The sequence below is a fragment of the Scomber japonicus genome, chromosome 1, assembly GCF_027409825.1.
Source record: "Scomber japonicus isolate fScoJap1 chromosome 1, fScoJap1.pri, whole genome shotgun sequence".
Taxonomy (NCBI): Eukaryota; Metazoa; Chordata; class Actinopteri; order Scombriformes; family Scombridae; genus Scomber; species Scomber japonicus.
In genome coordinates, this window is record NC_070578.1 from 9,237,305 (window position 1) to 9,260,185 (window position 22,881).

Consider the following 22,881-nt stretch of genomic DNA (forward strand, 5'->3'; position numbering starts at 1 on the left):
TGTGCTTAATTAAGATGGCTAACATTATACCCACTAAACACTAACATGCTAGAATTGCCAAGCAATATATGATGGGACTGAATATATCATGTAATATACACCTCACACATCCCATTTCTTCTTACTATATTGATTTCATATTCCTCAACAAATAGGTTTCTGTCCTTCTTTCTGTGAGCTCAGTTTAACCCAAAGAAGCTGCTTTCTCTCCTTATTATTTGCTTTTAAAATTGTATTTCTCAGCGTGAAGTTTGATTTTCTGAAAACTGCTGGTATGCGCTGCATACTTAACCACAAAGGTGAAGGAAAATAACAAGGGAAGACATGAAAGCTTCTCAAGATGGACAGTTAAAGAATGACAATGAAATCTGTAAAAGCAGATGACAGTGATTTGTAACTGACAATAACTATCATCACCCCACTAATAGGAACTTTGAGAAAAGTAATCATAACTCATAGCTGATTAGCTGCAGCTGTTGGGGGAATATCTGTTTAGAAGAATATCAGTACACGTGTGGTCAGAGCCTTAAGTCTGACTGACTTGAAAGACATCATCAAGAGGCATAGAGAGGTAAGAGAGGGAGAGATCATTTTGTAAAAGCAGCAGAGAGGAGTCTGCAGCTGTGTTGCTTTCATCATCAAAACTGAAAAAGCATTATCAAATGCACCCACACCATGCTTAGTGAAAATAACACGTGGCTAGAAGGTCTTTCAACAGTGTCCTTGGTTTTGTGATTGGTGAGCAAAAGGGCAAAAATGTGGGGGAAAGGGCATATGGATGGAAAGATGGAGATCGAGAGTGAATAAGAAAGAAGAGAAAAGGAGGAGGTGGGTCCCTCAGTTGGAGGGATATGAGCAGAAGATGGAGGGATGAGCGTATGGATAGATTGGGGAATGTTAAAGGTCGGGCAGGGAACAGTGTCCTTTTGGAGCTGTTGAGGTGGAGGGAGAGAAGGGTCATCGGTGTGATCAGCTGGTCAGCCTCCTGCCAGCCTACTGCCCCTCCAGAGGCCAATTAGAGGGGAGGCAGGTAGAGCCAGGAACAATGGAAGACTCCCCCACAGGCGCACACACACATACACATCAGTGCTGACACCAGGTTCATACAATAATCAAACCCCCCAGGCACTAACCCTCTCTCTCTCTCTCTCTCACACACACACACACACACACACACACACGCACGCACGCACACACTAGTGTTCGACCCAGGATGAAAGTGATGATAGTTTTAGTCATATTCACCAACTTTTTAGGTCAAATTTTAGTTAGACATGAGAATACCTACAGCTTTTCATCCTATAATTAATTCAATATATATATTTTTTTCAAGATGATATCAATAATTAAAGTCTTAGTGATTTAGTTTTGTGCAGTATCATTTGATGCCATTAAAATATCTTGCTTTGGGTTAATCTTTCTGCCTATCTTCTCAGAGCTTGAATTTGCAGTCGGTCCACTATGACCTATAGACATTGATTTCAAGTTTTGAAACTTTATTCATGTTGATTTAGATTACATTTTTAGATTTAGATTAGTTTATTTGACTAACTGGTTAAAATTTATGTTAACAGAAATAACACTGGCGCATCAGCATCCAAAACCTGCAGGTCTCAATGTTTATGGTTCTTGGCTGTAGTAGTAATAGTTCTGTTAGTAGTGTTACATCTGATGCAGTAATGATGCAACGCTTTGATATCTCTATTGGAATAGATGTACTGTATGTGTGAATGTGTTCAGAACATAAAGAAAAGATGTCAGTTGTTGTGAGTTTTTCTGTGTGTGTGTGTGTGTGTGTGTGTGTGTGTATGACCCACCTCATGACCTTGAGTTCATCTCCACCATCACCACCCCTGCAGCGCTCGAGAGAGGTTCTTTTGAAGTACAAAGATCTCAGAAAGGACACTCGTACAACAGTGAATAACAATCAAATGCCTTTCTGGACTCCAAACTTTGCAACAGTTACATTTCTTTCTTTAGACATACACACTCACACACATGCTACCTCTGTGAAATTGCGATTTCAGTGCCCACCATTAGCAGTGTGTCTTGACCAGGTGCTGCTATAGTAACGCTCATATTCTGTGGGTGCTGTGCTGTTAACTTGAAGCCTAATGATAAGGGACGAAGAGTCTAGCCCAGACAAATATTGATGTATTATACAGAGTGACCTTTAACTAAAGCTCCAGCTACTATATGTGTGATCACAGACAAAGTCAGTTAATCCAACCCCACCCTAGCCCCTCACCTCAAAGAGATGCAGAGAGTCTGAACTACCAGCACGTCTAAAGAGAAAATTGTCATCTCAACTGACATTATTTTAATCCTTGTGCCTCAAGCATTATGTGTCCGCTTTAGAAATTAATTAAATTGCTTCGCTTTACGGTTGTTTTTAAATACAGATGCTTGTCCTGTTAGCAGCTGAATCTAAACCTCACCTACTTAATGAGAATAATGTGACTCTTAGCTGCCTGTAAAAAAGAACAGAACATTGTAGAGTGCAATTATTCCACATACAGCGAAGCAAGCTGCTGATACCGGCTAAGTGTCAGGGGAAAAAACGGAGCATTTGAAATGTTGCCATAATTTGCTTCCCCTCAGTTGGATGCAGCTAAAAATCACCTCCACTTCTACTAAAAGATGGAAAAATCATTCAAGGCTAGACTATTATTGTTTCATGGTCATGCAGAACAGAAGAACTAAGGTGCAGACACAGGCAGGATGTGTAGCTTTGTACTGTTTGTAAAATGTTTTAATATTGACCTATTGAAGGGATTGCAGGTGAGGGGAAGCTTGAGTGGATAGCCAGGCACTGAGGCTGGGGCAAGAGCAGTTAGGGGCAAAGGAAGCAGGTCCAGAGTTAGATCCAAAGAGACTGAGTAATGCAGGGTTCCAGGGCAGAACAGCAGGACAGCAGGGCTTGACCAGATGAAGCACAGGAAACAGGGACCGGAGTCAGAATAGGTAAGACTACAAGGGAAACGGAGAATAGGATGAGCACCGTAGAACGAGCAACATGAACTATATGCTGAATAGGAAATCTGGTAATAAATCGGCTGGAAGCGTAGCAACACTGACTGGTAGCAGAGCCTGCAATCTCACAGAGTGGAAGTGGCAAGGCTGAGTATTTGTAGAGGCTTGATTACAGAGAAGAAATGCAGCTGGTGTGGCTGTGCTCTGACTCCAGCACACCTGCAGGCCTTCATACACACACACACGCATAGATATATATATATATATATATACACACACACACAGGGAGAGAGTGGGAGACAGCTGAGAGTCAAGGAGTGGCAGCAGGTTAGAGAGGCACTGAATTAGAAATAGAGGGCGTGGCAAATGATGTCCCAGAGGGTAACACTTATTTCAACTTATGGACCTATGGATAATATTTATTATAGTGCCTACAGATAAAACCCAAAGGTTAAATTATTAATACTGTAATACAAGAACTAAGGGCCAGACCAGTTGGCCACACAGAAAGATATCTTACTTCCAGATTTGGTCTGAACCTACATCATTATTTGAGTTTTCATTTCAGTTCATAGTGTATATTTTATATTAGTAGCGGTCTAATAATGTGTGTAAAATATTTCAGAGGGTTTGTTAACTTTCACCTTCTACATGTTCTCCTAAAGTCATGCACCATTAACCTGATGCCAGATAGTTTGTTACACAGAACCGTCTAAAAAGTCTTCTATGGAAGCTGTTTGGGAAAGGACAGGCACTTTCAAAATCATGGCAGGTGATTGGATGAACCACCTGTCCATCACCATCTTACCTTGCAAGGCAGTTGGATTTGCGATGTATGTTGATTGGTCCATGCCACCAGTGGTTCAGACACAACTTGAAGCTTGACAAGGTGGATTCTCGCTGATCATATGATATCGTAATCCAGCTGCCTTACAGCGCCAATGCATTATCATTTATTTCAACATGTATAGGTAGCTAAACAACAAAAATAATAACCATTCAGTGTTTGAAAAGGGCATAGGATGACGTAAGGGACGCTTTTTTTTAAACAATCAAAACAAAGCCAAAAACATTCAAAACATCACAAGAGAATAAAGATGACTAGAATAAAGAACAATAAGGTCAATGCACTGAAATACTTCTATTACTACATGTAGTACTGGTGTTGTATCAAACTATCCAGTACTGCTAACATTCATATCAGCAGAATAAACATGCCTGCTGCTGATCGCCAACGCTTGTGAATTTTTTTTTGACAAACAGAAATCAAAGCAGCCATTAGATACTTTATTAAAAAAACCCACAATAATATAATAACAGCAAAGCTAGTTAACTGGCACTCCATCACTGCTTTTTCACTTACCGTCCATTCTGCTAACACCAGGCTAAGAGTGCTAGAGAGGCTTACACAAAGCACATTTCAAGTACCACTTGGGCTGCTTGTTTAGAGCCAGCTGTTGTGTAATATCAGCATTTATGACATTGATATTTGCCACATACAGTATATATATATGCAGCACACAGTATCCATGCTTTGCAGAGCACATCACACTGTGTGAGACTCGCCATCATCAGCATCTCCATCACGGTTTACTGTTTGCATGGTGAATTTTTCCATTTTTGTCTCCATCTCTTTTCATGGAAGATACAATAACAAGATTAGCGTGTGCCGTCATGTCGTGTGATAGGGACATGTAAAGACTCGCAAGCCACATTTATCTGTTTCTCTGTGTCTATCTCACTGTGTATCATCCATCATATGAATTTAAATTCCATTAAAAATGTCCTTTTAGCCGTATCAAAGTCAACACTGTTTTGTTTAGACAGCCTGATATTAATGTTAAGCAGTACATAACAATTTATCCAAGCACACATGCATTATTTTCCTTTTTGCCTTCTTTTTTTTGTCCCTCCTGACACCATGATGCCCATTTTCCTGTTTTTCCAACATCACCTAATACAGTCTTTCACAATTTTAAAGCATCCTAGATGACAGACGTCCCAGCAGGCCTTTAGCTAGTGGACTGCCTTCACCTTCATTCCCAAGACACCTGGAATAGATGGAATAGAGTGTGTGGGTGGAGAAAAAAAAAGTCATCTAAAAACCAGAGAGAGGGAGGGCTTTCACAATGTTTCTATTTTTAAATCGGCTCCTTCTTTTTTCAGGTCGCCACTCCCACAGAGATCTAAGAACAGGTACAGAGAGCCATCTCAAAAGACAGAAAGACACATAGATAGAGGAAGGGGATGATTCAATCTCCCTAGAGTATCCAAGTGAAATGGTGATAAAGACTGAACGCATAATGTATATACAGAGAGAGGTAGAGAAGAAATTAGATGGTTTTATTTCAGATGACTCACCACTTGTCCAGCTTTACAAAAAGAAGCTAAATACTGTGTGGAGTCATAGCAGCACCTTAATATATTACATTTCAATGTAAAGCTTTCTACAGTATGTACCTTATGAAACAAATGATCAAACATGAAGAATGATTTGACTTGTTTGTTGACAAGTGCAACATATTTTTGTATATTTTGTTGTGCCTTTTTGATTTGCTGTATCTGTGCAGCAGGTCATTTATTCTTCATTAGAATTAGACATATGTGCAGCGCTACACAATACCTGAGCACATGGATGATATACTATTCCAAATGCTTGGGGCTCCCGCCTAAGGCAGCTCTCATTCTCGGAGACATTGACACTGAATCTTTGACAACAGCAACCAACTTCATGTCAAGCTAGAGACAAAGAAAGTCACTATTTTATCTAGAAATCGTTGACTGCTGTACTGTACTGTATTATACGAAACCCTGATTGAAGAATGTCATTTATTGTTGGTAATTCCTAGTTGTAAAGGGGTGATGAGCCTCTGTTATTATGGTTTGACAAATGTAGCTTTAAGAGAAAATCACCTTACTTCTGTTTCATTGGGTGAAGGACAATTGTTCATTTCCCAGCTCAGACCTGTTTGCAGTGAAATGTGATCCACAGATTCTGAATGGAAGTTTCTCTTGCTTATTCAAGTTCATCTTTTTTTGTCATGTGTATTGAAAATACAATGGAATAGATTTGCACTGGTTCTCCCTGCCTGAACACAATGACACACTATCCCAAAACAGCAAAAAACAGACACTACAGACCTACATAGACTATATACACAGTGCATGCATATGTATATATTTGAATGCAATTGCTAATTGTAACAGAAAACTGGTCTGATCACCTTAGAGCCAGCTGGACTGATCAGCTGATGGCTTTAATGGTCCTTCATTTAAACCATCACAGTTAATAACATGTATTTTCTTTCTCTCTCTCTCTCCTCTTGTCTCCCAGCGGTCAGCAGGCCTTCCTGTTGGAGAACGTACCCTGCAACGACCCCAAATGTCAGAGCATAGGGAGAATGTTCCACATCCACTGGGACCAGTCAGATTTGGGCGCCATCCCAAATGCCGTCATGGCAACGTTCTTTGACATCTATGAGGATGTGAGTAGCTTATGTCTGGTTTTGTCCTGGTTTTGTTCATTTCAGTCACATTACCGCCATCACCCACTTTTCCCCTCCTCTTACACCATCTGCCTCGTCTCTAAATGGCTCATCTTACCTCTATCATCAGCCATGATAGTAGCAGGAAATATGAACATTAAGCATGCAGTGAAAATGAAATCACTTTGTCAACATTTCTACAATATTAAAGAAGTTGACACCAGATGGGGAAGAAAAATTAATAAACCTCAGAGCACATGAGAACATTTGATTCCTTTCTTATGCAGACAATTGGATTGGGTCTAAAGCTTTTTTTTTCTACAACATAATGATTGGAGTTTATGGTTTTTCCTTTCCTGCTCAAAAGCAATACTCCAAATTTGCACTGAAGACAGAACAATGCTGCAGTTAAAAGCACATAAAGCTTATGTTGAAGCCTACTTTTTAACCAGCTGTTGCATTTATTAAACATGGTGCTATATATCTTTTCTTTGCACACTCTTTTTATAACATCTAACATAAATGCTATTATTAGAGAATTCACTATTGTTATGTTCTTCAGTTATTTCTACCTGTACACACAAAGCAACTTTAGAATAAAAGAAGACACACATACTAGTAGAGTTACACACACACTGTCTTACACACTTGTTCACATACATGCAGTATATATATATATTGCCTAAATCCCTCTTTTTTTGTGATTCATAGGCCCCCAGACACACTCTGACTCACACCCATATTGGATGACTGCCTATAGTACAGTAGCTGCACCACAATGTACTGCATGTGGTTGTGCTTATCAGAATTAATTATTAGTGCTAATGTGGCCTGTCTGTCTCTGGCTCTCTCACTCACCCCTGAGAGAGAATTTATAAAAGGGAGAGAGAGAGAGAGATGTAGTGAGGAGAGAAACAGGAAAGAAAGGAGATGATAAGATAGTGCTGGATCAGTCACCCAGCGTTTTAGAAGGATAGAAATGTACATCAGAAGACACACACACACACACACACACACACACACACACACACACACACACACACCATGCTCTCATTGTCCCTTATCTATATGCCTGTCTTCATTTGCAGGGTATATTAGACATGCTGGTTCTAAGCCAGGCAGAGGACAAAAAAGACTTGATCATCCATGCTTTGAAGAACAATTTTGAAGCTGATGCCTACTTCGTTAAAGTGATGGGTAAGTCCCCGATTTGCCCGGCGTGCTCTGTCTCTCCCTCCTCTCTGCATGCTCAGACCACAGGGAGGAGGAGAAGAGAGGAGCACCATGGGAAGACACTACCTCCTCCTCAACCCAGTCATCTGGCTTTATTTTTGCCTCTCTTTGTGTTCTTCCTCTTTGTATATTACACACAGGAAAATACAATAGACATTTTTTTTCTTTGTTTTTTTTTTTTTTTTACCTTAACAGCTCCTCCTAGACCAATTAAAATAAGTGAACATGAGAAGCTCTTTTCCCTAATATGGAAAGCAGATGGCTATGACTATTATCTGTCATATTATTTAGATTTTTAGCCTGTCACTGGTGAAAAAATTGGATTTTGTCTGAGCTTTTAGTTCTGTATCAACCTAATTTAAAGCAGTCACTGTCAGCACATTCTGCTGTCGTAAATGCTCTTTCTCTCTGAAAAGGTCATCTTTAATACCACTACAGACCTCTTTCCTGACTTTTCCAATAAGTGTGTAAATGACTTTTAACAAAGATATAAAAGCAGCACTTGAAGACACATGGCTCCCAGGCTAGTCGGTGCCATCGGCGATGCCACATTCATGACATGTTGAAGCAGGGTAATTGGCTGCAATGTAAAAGTGATCATGTCTTCTTTGTTGGAAAAGACACAATTAAATTTCACATGTTGTACCTCCAATACAATTTAAGAGGGAGACACTGTGTCCCATATTTCTGTTTACCATCAATCTTAACTATTACAGTAGTTTATTGTTTATTTTGGTGGACTTTGTGTGGTTCCTGATATTCCACGTCAGATTTCCATGTTATACAAACTGTTCATTATAGTAATTAAAAGATAAAATCTACAGGATTATTATCATTATCATAGTTACAAAACCAATCCTAGGAAAAATAAAACAATGATTGTATTCCTACTTCAACTTTCTATATGGCGGCCCTCATGTCTCTTTATTGCATGTATTCCCCCTCCGTCTCTTTCCTCTTTTAACTTAAAATAGGTATCAAAATTCCTGAGGAATGGATTTAAACCCTTATATTCTATATTCATGTCTGTTTATGGAACAATGACTAAAATGATCACTAATTCCTTGACGCAGTAGATAGATATCAACGGCACATCGTCTATGCTGTATTTTAGGAACACTTTTTAAATGAAGGATTCATAAATGATGTATGACTAGAAACATCTATAGCTTCAATATCTGTTCTAGAGGCTCAGAAATAGTTTCAATATTTTTGTCTCGCCGCTTTTGTTTCCCAGTTTAATTTTTATTTCTTTTCTATTTGTAACACTGTTTGAGTAAATATCGAGACGGGTTCTTTTGAAGTCAAAATGTTGGTACAGCGTTAGTACCTGGTGACATTTGAGGAAAGCAAAAATAGTTCCACTCTAGGGTGGGCCTTCGCACAGTTTAATCTGTCACTCTGCTCTGCTCATTAGTAGGAAAAGGAGCGTTGTTCATCCCTTTCTGTTCCAGCACAGTTGGCGAACAGTTGTTTTGTCTGCGGGGAGGGGAGGGGCTAGACTTGCTCCTCTGCCCACAGACTCATACACAGACATAAATCATCACTATGCACATGTACACACAGATCACCCATGTACCTACACATTCGCAGTATCCAAATCTATTTTTCTTTGCCAAGTATTACATATACACACACAGATTAGTGCTGTCTAATACATGTTGCCTGGGATACATAGTGAGGGATTAATGCTCTTCATTCATGAAAAAAACATCAGACTCCTTATTATAATGCGGACATTCTAGGCATTCACTCTGTAAAATAGAAAGTAAGAGATGCTCCTCAGTCACATAATGGACTATAGTAGATTGAGCTGAATCACTTCATAATACCAGTATAGAGAAGGCATATAGATTAATATTTAACAAACTTTAAATTGTCAAACCGACAAAGAGGATAGGTATACTAAATAGCCTAGTCAGCATTATATGATTGTATGTCTGATTCTGTCTATGTTAGTGCCTACTATATAGTAACAGCATGGTGCAGGATTCAGGACTGATACATTTGAACCAGAAGCGATGCATCACACAGGGTATGATGCCAAACAGTGAGATACCTTTATTTGCGGTCTAATGCAGATCTTTGATGTCTGGCAGCAAGCAGCAGACTACTGTCTCAGCCAGTTGAATGACACGCTGCAGTCCTGCCTTGAAGTGGGAGGGGGCAGAGCCTTGCCAAACTTTGATTGATGATGCTAAATGCTTTCAATGATGGGAGTAAGATGAGGACTGTTTGCATCACTCTGAGCTGCTGAAATTGATATCTGCCATATCAGTCTGTATTGATTCAAGCGATGTTCATGAAGTAGCCAAGTGGAATTAGTGCTTTTCAGGAATTTGGCAGAGTTTGCAGAGTGTCACGGGGAGCAGGTGTGGTTTAATGAGAAGATCAGGCAAGTTTGCATTAGATGAATTGGAACCACTGAACTAGACAATATGGTCTCCTAAAGGGAATAAAGCTAAATGATGTCCCTGTTGCCCTGTGTCCTGACTTGCATCTCAGCATTAGAGGTATAATAATTTTAAAAGCTAGACTGATGTAATTTTATACTGCAGGTGCAGGAGCCAGTAGTTTCCATGTTCTCAGTAGAAGTCTGTTATGGTCAACAAATGTTTGTATTTAACTGTCATGTATCCATATTGGGTATGAATGCATTTTTAAACTGAACATTTTTTATTTGAAAGAGTTGCGTGATGTTCATAAAATTTGGTGGTATCATTGTTCTCATGATCTTGCTTTTTAGTTTTTGTTTGTTTTGTTATGTTTTTTTTGCAAGACAAGAAGTCGGCCATTATGGATTCCGTGCGTCAATTTTCATTTTACGAACACATATTTGAGGTCTTTAGGATGCATAAAAACTCACAAAACTTTGCACCAAAGTTCAACTAGAAAAGATTTCTAGATTTCTTTTGGTCTACACATGATATACAGCAACATGACATATAAGTAGTGGGTGTTCTCTAGTACCGCATACAGGAAGTGATATCTAACTTCTTCATGCAACATCCAACATTAATGTATTAATGACCCACTTGTGTAGCACCACTTACCACTTAGTGGCAACAAGAAGTCAGTCTTATGTGACAAACATCATCAGATTTACATGAACTGTGCATAGTGTGGTCTACACGTGATATACAGCAACATTATATATAATTAGTGATTACTCTCTAGCGCTGTATAGTGGACACAGGAAGTGATAGTTATCTCTTATGTGCATTCTCAAATATTCATGAAAATGTGTGTTAGTTGTCCTCTGGTAAATATATTGTTGCATCATGTTTATCCGTAGTAACCCAACATGCATGAGGGTGTGAGGGCCAGATCATCACTGCTTTTAACTTTAATTGTTATTCATGAAGTGGACCAAATTACAAAATGTAGTTATTGGCTGTTCTCTGGGTAATTTGACTGTGGTATCTAAAAGTGAATCACTCTTTATCATGATGTTAGAAAAGAGAGAGTGAATAGTGTCATTTATATTTTCAAAACCATCAACAGAGTGGTGAGTCTGTCTCTAGATAAAGGATCTTGCTGACCACTTTGTGCCACATTCAACTACTGAAGAGCTAGTTTATGCGTAGTAATGAGCTAGCTTGTTAGTGTAAATGACTGACAGCTGGTGGACTGTGACTACTCATCTGAATCCTCCACTTAAACTTTGAAGCATATCAAATCGATCAAAGCTCATCCCATTAAAAGGAGTATTCATAATCCACAATTAAATCACTGTTTTATATTCACACTGTTTGACAACAGAAACTTTAAAAATATGTAAATGAGAGCAGTTATTTTGTGAATTTGACTGCATTACAAACAGTACAGATGATCACAGAGCGCAGGAAGGGGCCAAATGATAGGTATGGGTTCTCTGTAGAGTAACTCCTGTGGCCGTAGCTGCCTGGTCACAGACGGGGTTGTTTGGTGACAAAGGCAAGAAAACTTCAAAAACTACAGCTGTTGTCATTATCATCAGTCCGGCTGTCTGTACCACTCCCTACCAGATGTTGATTGTTTTTCAGTTTGCCAACTGAAAACAGCTTATGTCATTTCTCTGTGGTCTCTAAATAAAAATCCAGCATCAGTCATATTGTAGTGATAGACTACAATAGTGGGTGTAGCATATTGATGAACATGTTCATTCTCCTGAAGTTCAGCCTTTTATGCTTTTTTGTCTCTTGCTCCCCAGTGGAAATGGCATTAATCTGAGCATATGTTGCAGAAAAGAAATCAGCTGCTGGCTCCATTTATATTAAAGGAGGCACTTGATTGTGTACTCTGCCTGTTAGAAGTAGAGGACTCAACAGTGCTCTAAATTGGAAATTAATGCTGACTAAGTTTGAGAGAAAATGTTGGAAAAAGCCAAAAATATAACATTATTTGTATGTGCATTTTTGAAGAAGAATTGTAAAAGTAAGTGCCACTCTGTATGTTAGTGACCTTCACATGTCCTACCACCCGCTGTACCATCAATTGCTTTTGTGCCACCGCTGTTCATTTTTTGTTATCCATGTCTTGTCTCGCTGCGGCACATCAAACAAAACACACATAGAAACACCCACCACCCGAATGCTGTCAGCTCCCCTACTACTTCTCTTTATTCAACTTCACTTATTGCATATCTCACTGTAAATATTTCATATATGTTCAGTGTTGCAATTTGTACACATCCAGCCGACTACAGGCAAACCAAAATAAAAATGTATCTGTCAAGCGTTACACCCTGTCGACATTTCACTCGTCTCCCTCGTGAACGTAAGCTTAAATGCAGCTTAATAGCCTCACACCTCCCTTGAAACCCCCCTGAGGGTAAATAGTTTATTTACCGTTCTTCTCAGACGCCTCTGATAGCGTAGCTGATAGCGTTACGCTATAATAAGTGAGACTGAGTGTGTGAACTTCATACTCAGACTTGACACATCATGTCAACCGGTGATGTGTCTTTGTGAGACAGCCTGATCCAGTCCTCCGTTCTTTTAGATGGAATCCTATTTTCTCAAGACGACATCCCTCAACCCTCCCCAGAGCATTATTGAACAACACCCGCTGAAGGATTGACTTTGTGTCGGGGCTTGGTGTGTGTATGTGTGTATGTGTGTATGTGTGTGTGTGTGTACAGTTTTGTGAGTGAAAGGTAAGATCCCATGATGCACACAGACTTCCCGGGATAAATCCATCACAGTTTGGCCTCAGACAGCAGCCTTGCCTTTCCTGCCTTCCAGAGGCTTGGACTCTCGCTAGGTTTTTCACACTGAGATGACCTGAACCTGCACAGGTCTGACATCATATCTTCTCATGCGCCCCACACGCAATAGTTCTCTCACTAGCGCATTACATCCACAATCTAACCTCTGTTGCCAAAGGAGCATATATAATTTAGGAGCAGGCGAGATGTTTTTTGAGTGTAGCTGCAGACCAATGGAAGACTTGGCAGGTAGGATGTCATATTGTGCAAAAAAATGACAGGAAAGCTGAAGAAAAAAGCATGTCAGGTCTATATGTCATTTTGTTTTGACACCGCTTCAAAGAAAGTTCAACTTAGAGTGGTTGGTTGGTGTTATTGCAGACTCTGTATTGACATAAGTTTGCTTGTAACTTTTACTTACATTTCTATTCGTTTTGTATTGAAAATTAAGAAATACTGACACATTGCTATTTGGCATGGTAAGGGTTTTTTTTGGTTTTTTTGTTACTTGTACCTTACAGGGGGTGTAAGATATTTCCAAGAGTTTTATCTGTATCAGTCTTTAATTGGGTAACCACAACAAAAATCCAGATCAGGTGATATGTTTACCTTTAATTTGATGCTTACGCTTCTTTCTTCCACCACTTTTCTCTTCCTCTCTCTCCCACTTGTTGTGACCCTCTCTATATATGTTTCTCGCTTATTTGTCTAAGGATGTACAGTAGTGAGGCGTTTAGTTTTATCTTTGCGTTGTATAATTATATTATTAGGAAAGTATTTAGCAAGCACCCAATAAATTACAGACCAAGTAGACCAAGTTTCAGTTTCCCTTTCCCTTCCTCACTATTTTCTCTCGTTTATTTTGTATTGAGGTAATGAGGCTTTTAATTGTATCGAGGGAGGATGAATAGTAGGAGTTTGTAGCCAAACCAGAACATGCAGACAAACGGACCGTATCTTGAAAACAGGAGACTGCAGATCTGTCTTTGCAGAGTGCAAACTGATGGGGTGTGAAAAAGGGCAATTTCCTCTTTCAGGTGTGCCATGTTGTCTGAGTTATATCTCAGATCTGTACACTAAATATGAAGCCAAAGCCAGCAGGTGGTTAGTTTAGCTTAGTTTTAAGGCTGGTAGCAGCTGGCAAAAGGGTTAGAGTTTAAAGATCTGCCTGCTAGCACCTGTAAAGCTCTAATTATTTAAAATAACTCATTCATGACTAATTTAATTTGTTAAGTTAGTACAAAAACAGAAAGTAAAAATAACTCTTCATTTCTTAGCTGTGCATGAGAGTGGTACTGATATCAAGAAACTGTAAAAAAGTGTATCTGTGTATTTTCCAAAATGTCTTTTTGACTAACTGACTATTATACTATTCCTTCAATATTTACTTGTTGAATGGAAAATGTACTGATGTGTTACTGTACCATAAAACCAAGATGCATTTTAAATTTGACTTTCACATATACATCTGCATCCCTACTTCTTAAAGTGTCATATTACTGTTTAACACTATCAGACTGATGATGGTAAACATGAACAACATAAGAAAACAGAGCTAGGAATTAAGTTGAGGTCTACACAGGTTTACCAAATTACCAGTATCCAAGATGTGACTCATGACCTGAGGCTGGCTGGGTCAAATCTCTTCAGATAAAATTCCTGCAGTATTTTTACTGGTCCAAGGTCTGTCAGTGCATTTAATACCCAAGCATATCTCGGTGGACTCGTTTACATTCACGATAGTATTCCTCCTTCAAGACGCTTGTGTCCAAAGATACATTACAAATGAGGTACAATCCAAGCCACTGTATATTAAAGAGAAGCCTTCCGAGACTGATCCTGTGGTGCGTCATAATCATCACAGCATTAAAATGTGGTCTTCTCAGGTGAGAAGGAGAAAGTGAACAATGGAGAGCACAGGAAAACGTATTGCTATTCTGGGCCCGTCCATTTTAACCACGTATCGGATCAGATTGTTGCAAATACATGAGCCAGACATGGCCTTCGAACAGACTGAAGGTGCACCTCCTCTTCTTTTTACTGACGTTGGTTAAGCACAATAAGGACAACCCTTGGACATGAATTGCTTCATTTTAGACTGATTCAAAGAAAGTTCTACATGTATTATTTCATATTTTTCTCGGAGGATTGAAAGGCCGTGTATGATTATTAATTCTTACACAAAGCAAAGTGGTATTCCACTCTAAGAAACAACGATGCACAAAGTGGTTGCAAGGCCGACAGATGGATGGATGATTACTGCTGAGGAGGGAGGAGATGGGAGAAATCATAAACTCCAAAATTAGAAAGAGGGATAAAATGTTGGGTGATGAGGAGTGTGGGGGGGGGGGGGGGGGGGGATCTCCGTACAAGCATCTCATAGTGTGTGTGTGTGTGTGTGTGTGAGTGTGTGTGTGTGTGTGAGTGAGTGTGTGTGTGTGAGTGTGTGTGTGTGTGTGTGCGTGCGTGCGTGTGCGTGCGTGCGTGCGTGCGTGCGTGCGTGTGCGTGCGTGTGTGTGTGTGTGTGAAGGAGATGAAGAGAGAGACTGACAGGCAGAACTGTACGAGTTGATTAGCTTCCTGCTCACTTATTAGGATGCAGATTAGCTGCATTGAGAAACATCTGGGAGCTTTTCTCAGGCCCACATACTCCTCTCCTCCCCTCTCATCTCTTCTCCCCCTCTCTTTTTTTCCATCTCTCCTCTCTCGTCCCATCTTTTCTTATCATTTCCTCTCCTCTAACCTTCTCCAGCCACTGTTTTTTTATCTCATTTTCTCCCCTCTGCCCTCACCCTGCCTTCACTCCTCTTCTGTTTCCCTTCAGAAAATTTGCTTCCTGTCTTCGTGCTTCCTCTCCACCTCCCTCAGTCTGTCAGTCAGAGCTGTCTTTTATTCCCTCTTTTTCATTTCATTGAAATGACAACGAGGAGATTTACATGAAGTCTTTCAGTGTGGCTCTGTTGTCCGGAGGAGGATTTGACTGGAGGCTGGCATGAATACTTTTCTTCTGTCTCTTGCAACACACAAAGAGGGGTGAGTGGGAGTGCCTGCTCCCATGTTTGTCAAAACAGCATCCTGCCTCAGCTTATGTTGATACTAGCTGAAGTCATAATTGCTGTGCCTATAAATATGATTCTAAGAAAATGGTACAGTACAGTAAATCACATATTACAGTCATTATATGCATCTTACAGGGAGGAGTGATTCATATTTCTTTCTTAGTCTACTTTTCCCTCCTCTAGAATATTAGAGATTGTATCTTTCACCTCCTAAAAGTCAGGATCACTCAGTTTCCACCTTTTGCACACAAGTTTGATAGGAGCTTGTGGGCCAGAGAGCTAACCTTTCTACCTTTCTACCATTTATTTTATCATCTATATGCAGATTCTGACTAAAAATGAGAAAAGCAAATCAGTGGAAGGTGGTTTTCGTATAACAGAATTCTAATATGATGCTTGTGGTTTCTCGATTTATCTCTGTTCATTTTAGTGTAAATTGGATGGCATATGTACCTTTAGCAGCATCAGTAGCAGGGAGGCCTCTGTGACTCTATCCTCAGAAGATGTCAGCCTAAATCAATTTCAACTTTGATCAAGTTCAATTTTATTAGCGTGGACCACATCCGCTGAGAATTGAGGTAGCCCGAAGACGGACCAATTAGCAAATTATTGGTAGTGGTTTATAAGATGAAAACAACAAGCAGCACCTAATTTGAATTAGACTTGGGCATTATATTTGATTTATGGCTCAGAAGGCTAATCCAATCACCTGCTAATTAATTTTGCTCTGCAGCCATCGACAGTACTCCTAACCCAAGCGAACGTCCCGCAAAGCCTTGCCAAGCTACAGTAAGCAGAGGAAGTGATTTTGGGCCAGCTTTCTGAGGCTAACATTTGACCTTATGAATCAATGCTGGTGGGCCAAGGTCCAATTATTTACAAGGGGAAACTGGACAGTGTTGTCAATGCTGAACATGTACGACTTCATCATCATTTTGAGATTTAAAAACTTTCTTTTTTGCCGTTTGGTTTCTATATACAGTGTGTCTTAAGATATCTTGGTATTTCTAGTGACTACCAATCTGGCAATCCATTTGTCATACCTCACTGTAGATTTTATTATCAATATATGAATCACTCTGTGTGAAATTCCCAATCTCTTTCCCTCCCTTTTGTCTTTTGTCAATGCAGTATGTGACAAATATATCACAAAATGTAATCTACAAGTACTTTGTTTGGTTATTTGTTGTTGTTTTTTTATGTCAAAGAAAGTTTTTTTTGCCTATATTAGATAGATAGTTATTTTAGATAGTAGACAGGAAGCAGGGGGAAAGAGTGGGAGACAAGAAAGGACCCTGTCCCAAATCAACCTAGGGATGTTGCATTTAACTACCATGATTGTAATGTCACTGAAGCAAGGACCTACAGTGGCCACAAAACTCATGAAAAACATGAATATGTTTGGTTTGTCCATTCTGGGCTACTGTAGAAACATGGAGATGCAACATGGTGGGGTCAGTGGAAGGGTACCCTCCCTATGTGGATATAAAAGGCTCATTCTAAGGTAACGACAACACAATGATTCTTATTTTTAGGTGATTTTACACTAGTTAAAACATCTTATAAATATTATATTCCATTTCTGCCAAGTCCATTCTGCCAGATGCCCCTAAATTCTACACACTACACCTTTAACTGTCAGATGTCTAGGCCACAGATGTTGACCGTTAGGAAGGGAGGGAGGGATTTTAAAAAACTCAGAAACCTTGTACCTCCCCCCTGTTCCAAAACCAGTCTGAATGAAGGGAACATGCTTTGTCTAGACTCCAGTTGGCCTACGAGAGGGTGTTCAACTTTATTCTAATTGATATGGCTAGTTAACGTGGTGGTCACATTGTATTTTAGTGTTCAGCTGAAAGTGAAGCATAGCGAGAGCCACTGCCAGCTGTTCAGGGACAGTGAGCATACAACCACACTATAATGATGTTACCCAAAATGAACACCGAGCAGGGAAAGCTCCCTCTGGGACTTGAATCCCCCACGGCGGTGCTGTGCCTTGTCTTACTTACACATCGACCAGACAAGGCAGTAGCTATTAAAGTATGTCTACTGAAGGCAAAGGGGGTTATTTTTTTTACTTTTCAGTCAGGCACTCATGAGGGAGCCAGTTTTATAGGCATTTTGTTAAGTGACAATCCTTCCATTAAATGTCCCTTTTTATTGCATAGCCAGTAAAATAGACGGATAAGCAGAAAATCCATAAATGCATCCACACACATGCACACATACACATGCAGTACATACATGCCATATGTAGCATTACTGTGTACTAACATGGATTATTAAGCTACGAGCAGGTGGTCATGTGTGTAGTCGCTATTGCTATTTAAGACCAGATGTCAGCTCACTGTCTGTCACATTGTCTATTTGTGTCCATGTATTATGCCGATGCATGTCTGTAAGCAGCCCTGCAGTCAGCAAAAGCACCCTGAGGACAATGAGAAGTGATGAGCATCTCAGAACAAATGATGCTCAGCTGTCAGAACGTTATGTTTGTGTGTCAGTGTGTTTTCATGTACTATGTGTATGTGCGTCTGCTTTGGTTGATTCGTGCTTGTAGCCACTAGCCGCTGACACAGCATGTCATGTTCCCCCATCAAAGTCTGTTCGTTGCATTTTGCTCCTAGTGTGTATGCGGTTGTGTGCGCATGTGACGTCATCTGACCTGACAGCTCAGGACGTGTGCATTTGGTTACCATAGCTCCCTGTAGTTTCTTTTTATAGAGTGCCAATGAGCATGCAATTACAGGTGAGGCGCCAACCAGATAAAGCAGCCTCTCTGCCACAAAGCAAACACATGTCAAATAGAGAGTAGAGGTTAACAAAGACCATTCGGCTAGTAAGTCCTCCAAATGAAATAACCACATAGGTCATTTGTACCATGCACTCCAGAACGACCCATTGGAACATAATGCGCTGCTATCAAGAAAACGTTACAAATCACTGTTAAAAAATAATGATGGCTAATGGTGTGACAGGGTTACGGTTAAGGTCTGCACAAAAACCAGTTGGTTAGGGTAAGGAAGAGATCATGTTTGGGTAGAAATTTTCACTAGCAATGTGAATACCACCATGTTATGTTTTTTTTTGTTTTTTTTTAATGTACAGCGAACTGTGTGTCCTGCAGCTAAGTCCACTTTTTGCCATCTACCTAACTATCTAGCCACCATTCCGACCCGTCTCCTGCAAATCAGGAAGTCAATCTATATTAACATTATATGAACTGTGTCACTTTTCCAGGTCCTAATTATTACAGCCGCTGGAAGGTGTCTATCACCCAGCCATAACTATAGGTCATTGTTGACGGCTGAAAGTATAGTATTGTTTTTCTTGGGAGGCCAGGCTCCTATTGCAATGAGAGTGTGGAATGCACATCTGTTTTGTCATCTATGAATTTTGAATGAACAATTTGGTGCTGAAAATCTAATTTTAGCATCTACTATTACATAAAAAGCAACAGAAGTTACAGAAATTAATTTACCATGAAATTACCTCTCTGCGCTACGTGGACCATATTGCTGTGTTTATTCCGGATGATGAAAAAGCAGTCAGAGACCATATATGTTGCAAACTATACAATTTTCACAGTGCAGTGTTTGTAGCAAGCATTAGAAAGTCTTTAAATGAGCGATTAGCTCTTATTTGGAATTTCATTACGAGCTGGAAAGTTTTAGATTGTTTTGTATGAAAGAAATGTTTGGGGTGTGCTTAAATGCATTTAGTTATGGGGTCTTTCACTTCTGTTAAATGAAAAGCAGTGAAGACTGAATATTACTTTGGTCTGACTTACTGTTCATTAATTGAGAAGGGTACCCATGTAGAGCATAGATGTCAGTTGGTGGTTTTTGTAAATTCCCCTTCAAATACACACTCAAAGTCAATTCAGTTTATGGTCTACAAACCAGCTGGAAGAAGCACAAATCAAATTCAGATTGTATTTTCTGCAAAATGTCAAGCTTTTGCCTGATATTCATTAGAAAGTCAGATGAAAATATTCCTTGTGCATGTGGGTGAGTGCTTAAATTTACAGTTACCAGTTCATTAATATTTAATGTGAGTGTGCAGACACACACACACACACACACACACACACTCACACACTCCTGGCAGTGCACCAAACAACTTCAGCTGTCAGTAAATGAAAAGTCTATGATATATAAACTAACTTACACATTAAATGAGTTCATTTCTGAAGCAAATTTATGGGCCAGAGATAAATGGCATCAAGTAGAAGTAATAATAACACAAAAGCTCACCACACCAATGCATTCTTAGTGGTGAGAAATGACCTGATTTATAGCGTTATAGACCACAAACTGCGAGAATTTATTATAAACAGAGAGCCCCCCCCCAATCTTCAATTACAGTAGACTCCTGTATCTTACAAGTGATGCATTTCCAATCCAAAGTCTCTTGTGTTTCTCCTCCGTCACATCACATATGCAACTAACAGGAAGCTCTTGAAAGCTGTCACTGAAATGCAGCATGGTCTGACATACACATATTGATCAGCAAAGTCAGATTGTAGAACTTGAGCTCTGCTTCTCATTAAGCCAGCTATAAAGAGTGAGCTGTGTTACCTTCAAGCATTTCTTCCCCCACCGGCCAGCATCCATCGCATTATTAAAATCCAGGGCTCTGACCTCATCTGATTTAAGTACCACAGGACAAGATGCTAAGACATTTCCCCTGACATCTAAGGTTGTTAGTTTCTTCCTTCGGAAAACAAGCTCCCCTCACAAATTGTTGCTGGCCGGCGCATGTTTTTTAAAACTGTCTGAATTAGAAAAACAGCGGCTAATTAAGATGCACTAGTTAAGCGCAACTAGCATAGTACAGTTAATCCGTTCTTTGGGGACGGGAGTGTCTCATTGAGAGATCAACACACTGCCTGTGTATTCAGCAGTGTTTGAAAACCACACAGCTGAATGCACATGGGAGCTGGCCCAATTGGCCCAGTTCAGCTTTTGTGCTTGTGAATAGACATAAAGCAGTCCAATCCAATAAACTAGTGCAGTCCAGCAAACTATACCTACCTGATCAAGAAGCCCAGTGTGGACACTAAAGAGAGTCTCCATGCTTGTAAATCACTAGATTTATACAGTAAGAAGTACTCTGTGCTTCGAGGGAATGTGTCCCTCTTGAGATATTAAATGTTTTCCACCTAAGAAATCGGTTTGTGACTGTAAAATAAGTGTGACATTAGTTCCCTTAACTGAACCTTTTCTATAATTTTAATGTCCATTTTATGTTTACTCATGTATACAGGCAGCTTAACCCTATTTCTGTCTAGCAGTCACACTGTATGTGAGGTATTTATGTTCAAGGAGACCATATTTTTATCCAATAACATACTTCAGATCACAGTGGACTAAACCAAAAAACCAAAAACCCCACGCACATCCACACACACTATTCATGAAACTCTGCCCACTGACTGGCTCGTTGTCACAATGATTGAAACGCGCACACACGTGGACCCACACAGAGTAGGCAGACCAGTTCATCCTCCACTTGATTAGGTTAGTCCTGCGAAGGAGCTGCCATCAGTCTTAATATTACACTAGAAAATAGCCTAGCTCAGTCCCAGAGAGGCTGTAAGTCGTATTGCGTGTGCGTGCGTGTGTGTGTGTATGAGAGAGACTATTGTATCGGCAAGAGATGAAATGTGTTCCCCACAGGATATGTGAGAGCTATTCCAGGGCTCTTGTTTGGCCATGGAGAAGCTGTTATGTACATGTTTCATGACAACCAGGGATTGAAGCAGGGAGAACAAAAGTGGCCTCACAGAAGAAACACTAGTTTTGAGCTTCTTCTCTCTCATAAGTGTAGTGACAGCCTTGCCTACAGATACACACACACACACACACACACACACACGAACACCCACCCTACTTCCTGGAGCGATAGCGTGCCCATTTAGTTGTGAAGGACTTCTGCACTCGAGCAGTTTATGCCGCTTCTCTTTCTATCTTTTTCTGTCTTTGCATCAGTGAATTCATGTCATGAAATTCTTAATGTAGCATGTGTGCGTCCCCTCTCACTGATTAAATTGAAAAATTGTCACAGATACTGTACACTCAACAGTTTCCAATGCTTGTGTAAAGATGTGTGAATGAATGTGGAAGGTCTTCATTTTGTTTTTGAATTTTAGGCTGTTTCACATTTAACAGAGAGTAAATACATTTTTAAAAAAAGACAAAGGGAGTTTGGCATAAGACAAGGTTGCTCTAACTGTGTTATTTCCATGAGCTGCCAAGTGCAATTTAGCTTTATTACATCCAGACCAGGAGTTAAAATGTCTGTCTTGTTTTCCATCACCAAAACACAGCTTGCTGCGCACATCAATACCTCTCTAATGTGCCCACTTATATTGACAGTAAACATCTTGATTCACTCGTGTCCCAGTTAGCGAGAATCCTGACAATCAACTCCCGACATAAATATGTGTTTGTATTCAAACTGTCATTGTTTGTACCTCTTTTGTACCATAGAGATTTTATTTAGCTAACCTTTTTTTTTTTTTTTAATCAGGCAGTCTCATTGAGATTAAGATCTGTTTTCTATGAGAGACCTGAGAACGAGAAACATTCAGAAGACAATCAGCAGGCAGAGACAATACAACTAAACAATAAACGAGGAAACTTGATTAAAAAAAACAGATAATACATTTTTAAAATCTCCAAGTGGAATGTAGGACTCACATTTGAGGGCAGTTTATAGTTTGTTTCTTTTAAAAGGTGCATTTTACCTGAAACCAGTTGTGCCAACATTAGTGCATAAATGAGTTAAGTAGTTACTGGATTATAGTGTATTTTACTGTAGTCCCTATAGTACTGTAGTCCAGATGTAGGATTCATCTGGGCATATTTACACAAATCAGTGATCTTAACTTACATGTTAGCAGCACAGGTATGAGAGAACACTGCTAGAGTGAAAATAG

General features: G+C 39.8%; 1 protein-coding gene across 1 annotated transcript in view; it reads left to right on the forward strand.

Moving 5' to 3' along the window:
• The window catches only part of itfg1 (integrin alpha FG-GAP repeat containing 1), a 143,592-nt gene that overhangs the window by 79,076 nt on the left and 41,635 nt on the right, over nt 1-22,881 (forward strand). The window contains exons 11-12 of the mRNA XM_053320941.1: nt 6,308-6,458; nt 7,547-7,655. Coding sequence (XP_053176916.1) covers nt 6,308-6,458; nt 7,547-7,655 — 260 coding nt within the window. The remainder of the gene's footprint in view (nt 1-6,307; nt 6,459-7,546; nt 7,656-22,881) is intronic.